The following is a 13933-nucleotide window of genomic DNA, read 5'->3' as shown; positions in this document are numbered from 1 at the left end:
AAGAAGGTCACGCATAGATAAGTGTGGTAGGAGGTTAACTCGCGCGTCAAAGATGGCGCCCCCACAAGGACCTCCATGGCATCCATTCAGACACCCAGGTTTTTGTGGCCTGCGCGGTACAGTTTGTTTCCTTCTTACCCTGACTGTACTAATTGTCATCCCATTGTTATGGCTCGAGGCACAACATGCATCACAAAACACTAAGACACCCTCAAGTTCAAATAATGGGACAAACGTAGCTAAATTAAGACCACGCAGATCCACTCCAGCTCACAAAACCAAAGACGTATGGGTAATGCAAGAAGTGCAACATGTAGACATTGAATCTATCAAGAGTCGTAATGCATGGTACTTATATGCAAAGCCAGAAATGAAATTGCTGGAGGATTTACGGCAGCGATCCCAATGTTAGGTGATATAGGAAATTGGGTAGATGGAAATCCTTCATTGTTTCTGGTCTAATTGGCTGTGCCACAACTTTAGCAATATTATGTCTTTTGGGTTGCTGTGTTATTCCAATGGTCAGATGCTTGATAATGCGTGCTATAGATAAATCTGTCTCACATCAAATGACCCTGATACAGGTGGTAGAAGAAAGCAGGCGTGACCGTGCTGATGCTGCAGTCCATACATGGCGACGTGAATGGTCTAATGTCACGTCTAATGTTACTGAAGAATCTGTGTATATGAACGTAGATTAATTTTTGATATCATTAATTCTTGTATCTTTTGTTGTTGCTCAAAGATGCCTATGTCTCATTTTGTTAAGAGATGTTTTCCCTCACGGAACTGATGACGTGTTATCTTAAATCTTAACGACTTGATATCACTGATGCTTAATTACCTGTGAGTTATATAAACTTTTACGGCATATGTTACTTTGATTACTATTGTCACTGTTTTACTGATGTTTTGATTTACTAATGTTTATTACAACATATAATATGTTACTGATAGTCATGATCTAATACCTTTTATTTTTATCTACTACTTAAGTGATCATGTATGATCAAAAGGGGGGAGGTGTAGAGGAAAAGAATATCATTTAGTGTATAACCTTTGTATTAAGTGTGATTCTCTGTGTTATAGAAAGCATGACTGGCTCCCTTTCCGCTGAACTATACTCGAACCCCTGATATTAATGAACTTTCCTTTTTCATAAAATGCCTGAAATTCATGTCTGAGACAAGAGTGTGCCTTCATTTGGGAAATTCCTTTTCTATTCAAGTGCATTGAATGAAACCATTGACTCTTTGTTCTTATGCATATAAAAACCCTGGTGAGGATGCACTCGGCATCGATTCCTCGGCAGTCGCTGACTGTCACTTTAGAGGTTTCGGTCCTTTTGCGCAAAAGCTAAATAAATATACAAAGATAAATTTCTCTTTGTTGGTCTCCCTTATTCGGTCAATTTCCGCCACAACTGTAACTTGGATCTCGTCATTTGGAGGCGGATCCAGCCCAGACTCAGCTGCTATCTGGGGTATCGTACATTTTTGTGATGCAGTTCATTGGTGTATACTTGTTTCGTGTGTGTGCGTGAACACACGCTGAGGACGGGTGTTCTGATCAAGACCTTCCACCTTCGGGGTTCACTTAATGCGCAACATCTTCTCATTCTGAAGGCTGGTGAGTTGAGCTTTCAAATCAGCTTTCGTACATTTTTGTGATGCAGTTCATTGTTGTTGATTTGTTTCGTGTGTGTGTTCGTAGATTCAACAGTTTTCCTGACTGCAGTGATGAAGGGTAACATGCTGATCTTTGCTCCATTCTGTTTGCTCCTTTGCTGCATGCTGCCTGCAGACGCCGTGCCGGTGAGTGGAGCATGTGAAAATCGGTTTCCCAAAAATGTATAAATGTTAACAGTGAACAACATCAGAAAAAGTTTAAAGGTAGAATTGATAACTTTGGACAGCCTGATGGAGACAACAGTGTCAAACTCAGGTGATTTTTCCACATTAACTGGCAACTTGATCACTGACGACACAGATACTGAAGTCGTTATACTACTGCCTCACAAGCCTTGAAGTTAGAAGTGGGAACCGAACGTCAGATATCTTACACAGAGTTAAATAAAACATTCATTTTGGACCCGTCAAAAATGTTTAAATGATTATTTCACAGTCATAATAATGTTTTTGAGGAAAAGTCATACTTTTATTCTGCACTTTTCTAAAAGCTCTATGGATGTATTATTTAAAAAAAAATATTTATCTACATAAAAATGTTATCAATATAATCTTTAACGATCAATGCTCTTAATTTAGAGATCAAGTGCATGAGTGTAAATAAAATGCGATCAAACAGATTGAAGGACCAGTTATCATAACAGAACCTGCATTTTGCATATAGCATTTGTTGCATGGGTATAACCATTGTTCTCATGTTGATTATATATTCTTATTAGGGCTATCAATTGATTCAAATATTTAATCGCGATTAATCACGATTGTCCATCGTTAATCAGGATTAATCGTAAATTAATCGCACATCTTTTATCTGTTCAAAATGTACCGTAAAGGGGGATTTGTCAAGTATTTAATACTCATCAACATGGGCAAATATCCTGCTTTATGGACTGGACTTGGACTTGGATGGACTTGGACTTATATAGCGCTTTTCTAGTCTTCTGACCACTCAAAGCGCTTTACACTACATGTCAGTATTCACCCATTCACACACACATTCATACACTGATGGCAGAGGCTACTAAGGTGCCAACTTTGCCCATCAGGATTTAATCTAAATACTCATTCACACACCGATGGCTATGCCTCCGGGAGCAATTTGGGGTTAAGTGTCTTGCTCAAGGACACATCGACATGTGACCCGGAGCAGCCGGGGATCGAACCACCGACCTTCCGATTGGTGGACAACCTGCTCTACCCTCTGAGCCACAGCCGCCCGTATGCAAATGTATGTATATATTTATCATTGGAAATCAATGACCTACCCAAAACAATGACAGATATTGTCCAGAAACCCTCACAGGTACTGCATTTAGCATAAAAAAAATGCTCAAATCATAACATGGCAAACTGCAGCCCAACAAGCAACAACAGCTTTCAGTGTGTCAGTGTACTGACTTCACTATAACTTGCCCCAAACTGCATGTGATTATCATAAAGTGGGCATGTCTGTAAAGGGGAGACTCATAGCACCAGTTTTCACTCACATATCTTGAGGTCAGAGTTCAAGATACTCATTTGAAAATGGCCATGCCAGTTTTTTAACGCTAAAAGTTAGCGTAAGTTTGTTAAGTTATTTAGCCTCCTTCGCAACAAGTTAGTATGACATGGTTGGTACCACTGGATTCTTTAGGTTTTTTGTGTCTGCATGACAGCTCAGAAGACAAATCTGTTCTCAATCCTCACTCAGGAAATTACTTTCACCATCCAGGCCAGGTTTCTATATAGACACTCAGTAATAAAGGACGGTTTTAACAGTGTCTGTTTAATTATGTTTCTCTTTGGTTCCCTTTTAGATCTTCCCATTGAGCATGGAAGAAGATTCGGTTGATGACATGTATCGTGGCTGCGATGCCGCTATGATGGAAACAGTCAAGAACAAATACATTGAAGAAGAAACGACCAAGGGCCCATTTTCAGGTGTCTGGGAGGAGGCAAAATATTTTGTTGACAAGAAATTTGAACAGAGAGAGAATAAGGCTCTAACCAAAGATCACATACTGGCAATCTGTGTCTATACAGGGAACGATGTGTACGAGGTTTTCAATGCTGCAGTCCGGACAAATAGGAGCATCTATGGCTCCTCATTCCAGTTCCACTCTTTACATTACCTGCTGACATCTGCCATACAGATCTTGAATAACAATAACAACTGTCGCACTACTTACAGACGAGTCCGTACTAGTTTTACTGGCAAAGTGAACCAAATAATTTGGTTTGGCTCCTTTGCCTCCAGCTCTAAGAGAACAGACTTGAAACACTTTGGTAGTGAGACCTGCTTTAAAATCAAGACCTGTTCAGGTGCTTATTTGAAAAAGTATTCACCTTTTGGTTACGAGAGAGAGGTGCTCATCCCTCCCTACGAGAAGTTCAATATAACTAAGAAAAGTGATGGTCCTGGTCAATTTCAAGGTCTGGAAGATTGTAAAAGGGTCTTCGTCTTGGAGAGTGCCGGGGTAGTGAGCAGACTGAACTGCAAACTTGCGCATTCAGGGGTACCACGCGGGGGGGGCTTCATAATTATGATCATCATCATAATAATCATAATCATAATGATGATTATAAAGATAAACAAGAAGCACAAGTGCACAACTCCACCACCGTTGGAATCATTAGACCATAATAGCGTCACAACGGCCTTTCCTGATTTGCATCAAGTTGAGGACCAGATTACTTTACGTAAATCACGGACCACCGCCGCCTCTCGAAACCCCAGAGAATCTTTTAAAATAAACGTTGTCGATCCAAAATAAAGACAGATTCAACAACTGCATGGCTTATTTCAAACCTCAAATGTTTTCAGAAACTCATTTCGGTGAACTATTTTCGTGAAATAAGAGAAGAAAGTTTCCAAACGAGCCTCCATATTGTTTCTGGTTTGAAAGCTGGGAGCAGCAGCCCACGGAGGGAAAGCCTTCGTCCAATCAGGTGCCGAGTGTGTTGTGTCTAGTGGCAGCCCCGGTGGACACGTACCATGACAAACTCGAGCCTGGCTCGTCCAGACCGCCCGCGTGAGCAGCGTGTGGCGGCTGTGTTATTAACAGGTTAGAGCAGCCACACAGCCTGTCTCAGCTGCGTCTCATCTAGAGATTGAAGGTCTCGTCTACTTTTAGCGTGAGCCGCGCGGTTCACGGCAACAACAGACAGTGAAAGTGATTGTATGACTGTATATTAACATCATACCAGCAACATTACTGCAGTTTTGATGTCTATATCTGAAGAAATTGTCATGGACATGAAAAAAATAAAGATTAATTTTTAAATCAACACTTCCTGCTTTCACACAGAATTCCTAGATTTGTTAACACAAGGCTTTTATTCTGAAATATTTGCAGGACAGTGCTGTGGAACATGCAGTGACTAGCAGGGCTCCACAAATGAATATAGTATGGGGTTTTAATTGTGGATTATTACTATTATTTACAAAATTACCACACGTTTCTTAACCTTTCTCTGTCTTACTTAAATATAAATTACATTTGTATTGAAATGAAATGGCCATTATGAAAGGCCCGTGCTCCTGACGTTCCCTGTGTGGACAAATCTACAATTCACAAAATGAAAACAGGCAGGGATGAAAAGAGACAAGAAGAGAGATGTAATGATACGTGATAACTCTGCTAACAAAATGTAACCAGATAAAATGATTTAATTTCATTAATTTACTGTTCCACACATTAACTTGAAAGGTAAATAAAGTGTACAGTAGAAACCTGAAAGCACTGACCTTGTGTTTCCCCGAGTTTGTTGGAAGTTTATTCCCAAACGTACAGCAGGAGCTCCAGCTTTAATCACATCATCCACAAAACACCTGTTTTCACCTGATGATCAATAAACAAATCATTCGCTGGCATGCAAAACCTGTCGATGTGGGACAAAGCGTTATGTGTGTGACTAATACAGTTCTTTTTCCAAACAAATATTTGTTTTTATTTTATTTTTTTTCTGGGGGTGGGGGGCACCATAAAACAATTACGCCTAGGGCACCCAAATGGCTAGCAGCAAACGCTCTTAACGCAACTGAATTAGTTAGATAATATACAACATACTGTATAGCTAAACATTCTCTACGATCCTTAACTTTATGCTTAGGGTTTGTTTGATCTTTGTGTGCTTATGTTTTACACACTTCTCCAGCAACATATTATTTACTTTGTACAATTATTTTTTTAAACTTGTATTGTTGGAATTCCTGCTCTTGCTAAGCGAATATTTGCCATTAAACTGCTAAATGCAACAGTGTTGCTTGTATGCTCTCATTTCCCTGTGTAATGTTTTATTCATCTGCTTACACTAAAGTTCAAAACCTAAATCTAACAGCTTGTGTTACACTCACAGAAGACAATCATTTTTATATTTCTAAATGTTAAATATAGAAGTTGTGATGTGTTGGTGTGGCAGCTTTTGAGCTGCTGGAAGGCACCTTTGACAGAGCTGAGCTGAGTAACAGAAAGTAATGTAACAATTGTTTGCTGTTGAGTAAATGAAACCTAATTTAAAGTAACTTGGCCAACACTGGCCACTGGTGGGCAGCTGGAAATAATGGCAGGACAAATATTATTATTATAGGTGCATCACAAATCAAATGTATGTGTATGTGTATGTGAAAAAAAATATGAGGAAAACTAATATGCAGCTTAAGCAAATGCAGGTTTCTATGTCGACAAATTGTTGACAATGGTGCAACCATCACATTCTTAAAGAGTTAAAGTTTCAGAAGATTCACTGTGGTCGATTACAAATTTCTAAATTCTGCTCTTTTACTTTTAGTGTCATTGAATGGGTTAAAACCTGCAAAACCACTATTATGATCCTTTAAAGCAGCAGTGGGTAGAATCGGAGCAAATCTGACTAAAAAAAGTTATTTTTATAAAATGGTCACTATATCCTGACAGTAGTACATGAGACAAGTAATCTGAAAACAATTATGTGCCTCTGTGTCCTCCAGTGTCCTCCGGTGCTCCTAATGGCATCTGCAAGATTTCACAGACCGAGGAAAAACAACCAATCAGAGCTGATCTAGAGTCTGCCGTCTCTGAGCAGCTGTCAATCATTCGCAAACTCCGATCAAACAGTCAAACTAGGCAACACTGATCAAATATGAATTACTATTCTGTAATTGTAATGTCTATTTCTCACTTCAAATGTTTTCAGAAACATCTTGTAGTGTACTGTTTAGCTGTAAAAGGAGAAAATTTGTGACCCGGCAGCCATGTTGAGATCAGCTGAGGAAATACCAAGCACCGCCCACCACCAACTTTCTCATTTTACAGCTAAACAGTACAAGACAAGATGTTTCTGAAAACATTTGAGGCAAGAAATAGACATTACAGTAACAGAATAGTGATTCATATTTGATCAGTGTTGCCTAGTTTGACTGTTTGATCGGAGTTTGCGAGTGACTGACAGCTCCCTCCGTTGAATGAACAGCCAATAGAAACGCTCTCTCTCTCTGAAATGACCAGTGATTGGTCAAAGTCTTCCATCACGGGCTAGATTTTTTTAAAGCCTGAAAACAGGGACATGAGGAGGAGCAGAAGTCTAGTTTTCTCTCAGAACACTTGAATTACAATATGTTGAAAGGTTATTAAAGAATTTTTTGCCCAAGGATGCCAAAAATATTCTGCCTACTGCAGATTTAAGTCTATCAAGAATGACTATATTTGATTGCACTAAATACATCATTGCCAATTACAGCGTCCCAATGAGCGTGGTTGAAAATGCTCTTGATGACGCCCTTTGCTGACTGTAATTAAACTGATGAAATTACATGTAGTGTAAATACATAAAAGACAACAAATATATATATATATATGAAAACATGTATGGAACACGGTATAAGGTTGTGCAAAAAATGAACTAAAGTAGAGAACAGATTAGGATCTCGGCAAACATCACAGTATGCATTTCCTGCACGCAATACTTCACCTTTCCATGGTTGCTGCATGCAGCTCTGTTTATCTTAATCTCCATTTACCACAACAGCTGATGAACACCAAACTCGCTTTAGTCAAATTGAAAGCACACATCGACAGGTTTTGCATGCCAGCGAATGATTTGTTTATTGATCATCAGGTGAAAACAGGTGTTTTGTGGATGATGTGATTAAAGCTGGAGCTCCTGCTGTACGTTTGGGAATAAACTTCCAACAAACTCGGGGAAACACAAGGTCAGTGCTTTCAGGTTTCTACTGTACACTTTATTTACCTTTCAAGTTAATGTGTGGAACAGTAAATTAATGAAATTAAATCATTTTATCTGGTTACATTTTGTTAGCAGAGTTGTCACATAATGTACATCTCTCTTCTCGTCTCTTTTCATCACTGCCTGTTTTCATTTTGTGAATTGTAGATTTTATTAGTAATCGCTGTTGACACCATCAGAGCTTTAGTGCAGATTAGTTTAAAGAAAGTCAATTTAGTGATGCAGGCAAAAAGCATGATTACTGGACAGTTTATGCATTTCTCAAGCTTTTTTTAAACAGATTTGGAATATCGGCAAATAAATGAAGAAAAAAAATGTCTATGTACAAGTCAATGACATATCTCACAATTTCCCCCATGACAACTAGATTTAACGGACTCTACTGAATTGAAGAGTTGAGTCAGAATGATGAAAATGCATACCTCTACACTACATTTCACTAGTTTTTCTTTCCCCCTTGTACTATTTTCCAGGAAACATGCAAAACCTCACAGCAGAGTGTGGTCTCTGTAGGAACTCTCCTGTCATCTATCCTGCAATTCTGCCTTATGTCCTCATCTCTCTGCCCGCTAATGGCTGGGTGCTGTGGCTGATGATATCATCTCCTGTCTTCTGGACAGACAGGATGGAAGTGTCTGAGTTCCATTTGGTCATCATAGAGCTGCTTTTTGGATTCCTGGGGGCACCTTTATTGACCATACGACATTTTTCCAATTATATAGTGGCAGACATGGTGAATAAACTCAGCAACATAATGTTCACAGCCAGGATTCAATTCCAGGCCTCTCTCTGTGTAGAACGCTACCTTGCGGTCGTACACCCCATGCTGTACCTCAGGTACAAACCTCTGCGGTACAGAATGAGCATTTGTTGTGTTATTTGGATGGGAACCACCCTGGTTGGTATAGCCAAAATGTTCTTTTGCTCTGATAATGTGAAATCAGTGGGCATGACCGCAAGCTGTTTATTGCTTGTCTTTATTGTCAACTCTTTCTGCTGCTTATCAGTTCTCAGGGCTCTGAAACAGCCCTCGCCAGGGGAAGGAGAGAGGGAGAGATCCAACTTGATCAAGAAAAGGGCTTTCAACTTGGTCCTGATCTTCCAGGTGACTACGTTTGTCGGCTTTGTGCCCCCGGTCACTATGGTCTTACTGGTTGGGAAAATTGACATGGAAACACTGTGTATCTGGCAGCCATTGGCTTACAGTATGATGATTTGACTTGGGTTGATCTATCCTCTCCTCTACCTCCGCAGGGCTGGGAAACACCTAGTTCCTAAGAAATTACGTATGTGTAAATTGTTTTAAGGAGCATCTACACTTGAAGTTATTTACAGTTTGTGAGATTGCTGTTCCCTCTTTTCTCTGCTGTACTGTACAGAATAATGCAACACATGAGTAGTCACCAACTCTGCTCTACGTTTTGCTAAGAAGCCCTCCCTGATAAGCTTTAAGCGCTGTAGTGCTTTTTTTTTTGACACAGCCTTCAAAAAGCGGGCAAACAATAGCTGTGTACACTATAATGTTACGCAAAAGACAATTTTCTTTATTTGTTTGTAACTATTTGGTATCAGATGAGTTTATGTATGTGTATTGTAAGTAGTCTTGAAATAAAGTTATACATGTGTCTGGTCTGTTTTGCATTATTTTATTCTCTCAATAATTTATATTTTGTTAATATTGTATTGTATGGCTTCATATCTGTAATATCAAAATACTCTGATTCAATTATTTCTTTTTCTATTAGGAAATGTGTGAAAGATAGGGAGAGATGAGAAAAATAGAGGCACATGTAAAATGTTACACAACGTTTACAGAACTACAATAAATAGTACTAGGGCTGTCAATCGATTCAAATATTTAATCACGATTGATGATTGACGATAGTTACACGATTGTCTATAGTTTAGAGATGAATCGCAAATTAATCACACATTTTTCTTATCAACATGGGAGTGGGAAAATATGCTTGCTTTATAAAAATGTAGGCCTACCTGTATGTACTGTATATATTTATTATTGAAAATCAATTAACACAAAACAATGACAGATATTGTCCAGAAACCCTCACAGGTACTGCATTTAGCATAAAAAATATGCTCAAATCAAGTCTTATACTTCAACAGTTTTACAAAAAACTGTGACCTTCTTGACTTTGCAAAATTATGTATTAAATTGACAAACATCATACTGTATGTGAGATTCATGGTGCAATTCAAACGGGATCAAAAAATATATTTCTCTCTCGTCGTTGACTACCATTCATATTTTTCCGAAATAAGGTCACATGGTGGTCCACAGGAAGAAGCGGGACTTCGCCTCTCTATACAATACAGGGAGGGAGAGTCAGGGACACAAGAATGGGATGAATTTTAGCATATATTAGATTTTAGGAGAGATTTGAAAAAAAAACTTAGAGACAACATATAGCTGAATGACTTGTGCTATATTTGATTTTTAGATGGTTTGTATTAACTTTAATGGAAGTGACCGCTCTTGGTCACAGTAAATCATGTTTTCTGTCACTTTACAGTTGTCTGATGTAATTTTTCCCAACTTTAAAGTCAATAAGAAGGTTTCATTCAGAGGCTGCATGTGACTGAAATGCACAACAATTTTCCTCGAGAGAAATAAAGTTTTATCTTTTCTTATCTTAAATGCATTCCAATGGAAAACCATGCAAGACCATGATATACAGTCTTGGATCAATAAACTGAAGGAGATTGGGCTTACCTCACAACACGATTTTTCAGCTATCTACATCTGCACAGTGACTTGATTGTCACTTTCAACTTTCATTAAACAAAAATAGTCTATAAACAAAGTCTCAGAAATGCATTTTATTATATATTTATTTAAGTTTAAAAAAAAAAAAAGCCCACACAGTGCGGTACATATAATATATTATCATGCCTTATGTATTTCCAGTTCAGATCATTTCACCTTTACTGTTAAGAAACAAAATAGTAAACACATGTAAGCTTTGGATCAGGCAGACATGTTAAACCACAGTCAAATAAATCAATATTAGTCCAGAGTTGGGTGCATCAAGAAGCCAGAGAATGTGTTGAGGCCCTCAACGTTGCCACATAGCTGCCTGCCCCTCAGCAGCTCTACATAGACCTGGTCTCCCTGCTGCAGCGACAGCAGTACTGTCTGGGAGCTGCTGTCCTCTGTGTCTTCTCTGTTGTCTTCCCAAGTGGATGCAACCACCTCCCCGTTTCTCATGAGATGCACCTTGTAGTACATCCTCTCGCCTTCCTCGCCCACCCTGCTGTAGACCGAGAAGGAGAAGGAGTACAGGCCGGAGCGAGGAGCTGTGAATATACCTGGAACGAAGAGCATTTTTTAAATTGAATAGTTGCTATTAATTTAGGAGGAAATCCAGACATCACATAAATCATGGTTGGACAACACACACATATATACAGTATATACAGCACTTACCAAGAGCGGGGTTATATCCCCTCCCATGGTTGAGGGTGATGACATCATAAGGAATGGGGATGTTTCCGGTGAAAGGTCCAAAGCACTTTGTTCTGGAGCTCATGGAGGCTGTGAATGCAACCCTCATCCCTCCTGAAAAAAACACACCCTCATGTCATCAACATTCAACATTGTTCAAAATTCTCTTGAATATCATAAAGTGGGCACGTCTGTAAAGGGGAGACTCGTGGGTACCCAAAGAACCCATTTACATTCACATATCCTGAGGTCAGAGGTCAAGGGACCCCTTTAAAAACGGCCATGCCAGTTTTTCCTCTCCAAAAGTGAGTGCAAATTTGGAGCGTTATTTAACCTACCACTACAACCTCTGAAAGATCGATTGCATAAATGCGTTAAAGAAATTAGTGGCATTAAAAAGTTTTTGCGTTTATTATCGTGTTAACGCTGACAGCCCTAATTTAAACTTTACAACTATTAAGTAGACATATTTTTTTCATCGATGTAAAAAGAAAACGTGAAATGAACTGCTCCTAACAAACGCAGCTTTTTGTGTCACTCGCTTCTGATTGGTCAGAGCAGAACAAAACAAAGCAAACCTCCCTTCAAAACAGAAATGGGCCAATATAACACAAACACAATGTCAGGATGGATGATCAGACATATTGGCGTTAAAGATGAAAAAGAAAAATTCCAAACATCTTTAAAGTGCTCAGAAAAATGGACATTTGCACATCTACAATATCAAAGAGGTGAGATTTTGTTTCAGGCAGTCCCATAAGTAAATAGACTCAAAACAACACAGATAGTTTTATCAACGGCTATAATCACATGAATATGGACTTTCGTGATTATGTGGTCTATATCTACCAGTGATCACATTCCACAGTACCTATGACTTCCAGGAGGCTGTCACCCAACTGGGAAATCCTTGTCGACAGGTCCATCACTCTCGTGTAGATTTGATCCTCTACTTTTTGGAGCTCAAGGGTGGCACAGCAGCAGCCTCGCTGGCGCTTGAACGTGCAATCGCAGTCCCACCCTCCGCACGGCAGCTCCCCCTCCCACGCTGCTACAGATGTGGAAGAAAGGAAAAGAGTGTTATCAATCTTGAAATCAGTTGCTGTTTTGTGTTTGGTTAGAATGATAACTGGCACACTCACACTCCACGGACAAAGAGCAATGTAGGCCGACACATTTCATCAACATTTACACACATTTCATACAACAAATTTGAAAGAGTTTAATGGGTGGGTTAGTGTGATGGGCAAATAACGATATCTATGTTCATCAAAGACTTTAAAGAGATCTCACTGGAGGAATTTGCTGTAATATTTCTATCCAGTATAGGTTTGGGACAAAGTGAAGAGTCAACACACAATATAATTATCCTTTTTTAGTATCTTTGTCACCGATCCACAATGCACAGCAAAAACCCCTCAATTGTTTTTCAGCATGTGAAGTTGTCAATAGTTTGGTTTACCTGCTGCCACTCGAAGGCTGCTGATGGTGTCTTCAGCTCTCACACTGTCCCACAGCAGGCCCAAGACGAACAGAGTGCATGCTATAGCTCTCATCTCACAGCACAAGGGAATATCTGTAGGCAGAGTGGTTTGTGAGAATGAACATGAGTATTTTATTCTATAAAACCAAAGACAATGTGAGTGAATGAAAAACACCTGATTCGAGTCAGTAGAAAATGTTATGTATTTTGTTTAATTTCATTGTTTGTTTCTTTGAATACAATCGGGTTATTTGACAAATTAATTTCAAAAGTTCAAACCTCATTAATGGTCTCATTGTCGAGAAAATGTTTCAATTAGCAGATATATTTCTGTCCTTTAATAAAGCTCAGCTTTGATTACACTGGTGAACACTATTATTACGCCAAACTATTTCTAGTTTGGGATGATTTTTAAAATGACAAACGGTATCAAAACGATGCAAAATCATGTTAACAAGCTTCAAAAAAGAGAGTAAAACACAATTTTTTTAATGTTGGAGAAATAGCCCGTATAAAGCTGCCACAATAATAGCTTGTATGAAAATTGAGATGTGGCCTATTTGTCTCATTATAGTAAAAAGAAAAAAAAAAAATTCTTTACTCACTGCAGTCCAGCACAGAATCTCCTCTTCAATCTGTATCCACGTAAAATCGTATATTCCAGCGTTTAAACCACTAGTAATCCTGATGAACAATAACAGGTAAAACTAGGCTGTACAAATAGGGAGGATCTTGCAGTATGCAGTGGTACACACAATGTCAGCTTGTAAAATTCAATCCTTTTTCACATCACTTTTATTTCCAAGAGGGTGGAGATCTCTGTGTCCAGTCAACTGGCAGCCCAGTGGTCTATTTCCCTAACTTCATTCTCCCCTCCACTATAGGTGTGACCTCGTGAGGGGCAGCTTTCAGCAGGGATCATCCTGATAAGCTCCCCAGTGTATATCAAAATCTCTAAAAGATTGTATCTTACAGAGCCTGTATATAATAATAAGTTGGTCTTTAGGTCAGAGGTGTCAGGTTGGCTGATAGGATCGCTCAGTTTGGTGTCTATGATAAGCTCCATTATCCCTCTGCACCTATTGGAAACGGATG

At 39.1% G+C, this 13933-nt stretch overlaps 2 protein-coding genes across 2 annotated transcripts in view; one reads left to right on the top strand and one right to left on the bottom strand.

Annotated features, from left to right (window-relative positions):
• Positions 1-5595, top strand: part of LOC141764947 (ecto-ADP-ribosyltransferase 5-like) — a 54005-nt gene extending 48410 nt beyond the window's left edge. The window contains exons 2-3 of the mRNA XM_074630658.1: positions 1714-1814; positions 3485-5595. Of these exons, the coding sequence (XP_074486759.1) occupies positions 1740-1814; positions 3485-4441 (1032 nt within the window). The 5' untranslated portion in view covers positions 1714-1739 and the 3' untranslated portion in view covers positions 4442-5595. The remainder of the gene's footprint in view (positions 1-1713; positions 1815-3484) is intronic.
• A 5076-nt stretch (positions 5596-10671) lies between these two features.
• LOC141762864 (cerebellin-1-like) lies at positions 10672-12911 on the bottom strand. Its single transcript, XM_074626993.1, has 4 exons — positions 12818-12911; positions 12227-12406; positions 11338-11469; positions 10672-11219 (listed from the first exon to the last, which is right to left on the bottom strand). The coding sequence occupies exons 1-4, from the start codon at positions 12909-12911 to the stop codon at positions 10918-10920; spliced, it is 708 nt and encodes a 235-aa protein (XP_074483094.1). The 3' UTR covers positions 10672-10917.
• Positions 12912-13933: the final 1022 nt, after the last annotated feature.

Source organism: Sebastes fasciatus, chromosome 3, assembly GCF_043250625.1.
Source record: "Sebastes fasciatus isolate fSebFas1 chromosome 3, fSebFas1.pri, whole genome shotgun sequence".
Classification (NCBI taxonomy): Eukaryota; Metazoa; Chordata; class Actinopteri; order Perciformes; family Sebastidae; genus Sebastes; species Sebastes fasciatus.
Note: the sequence above shows the minus strand (reverse complement) of the source record. Positions and strands in the feature narration are given on the sequence as shown.

What these genes read in the sequence shown, in the direction of transcription:
- LOC141762864 (XM_074626993.1), bottom strand. Translation starts at nt 12,911, where the DNA reads ATGAGAGCTATAGCATGCACTCTGTTCGTCTTGGGCCTGCTGTGGGAC. An exon ending in CAGCCTTCGAGTGGCAGCAG is followed by an intron (nt 12,407 to 12,817) that starts GTAAACCAAACT and finishes CCACATCTGTAG; the next exon opens with CAGCGTGGGAGGGGGAGCTG. An exon ending in GGGATATAACCCCGCTCTTG is followed by an intron (nt 11,220 to 11,337) that starts GTAAGTGCTGTA and finishes TCTTCGTTCCAG; the next exon opens with GTATATTCACAGCTCCTCGC.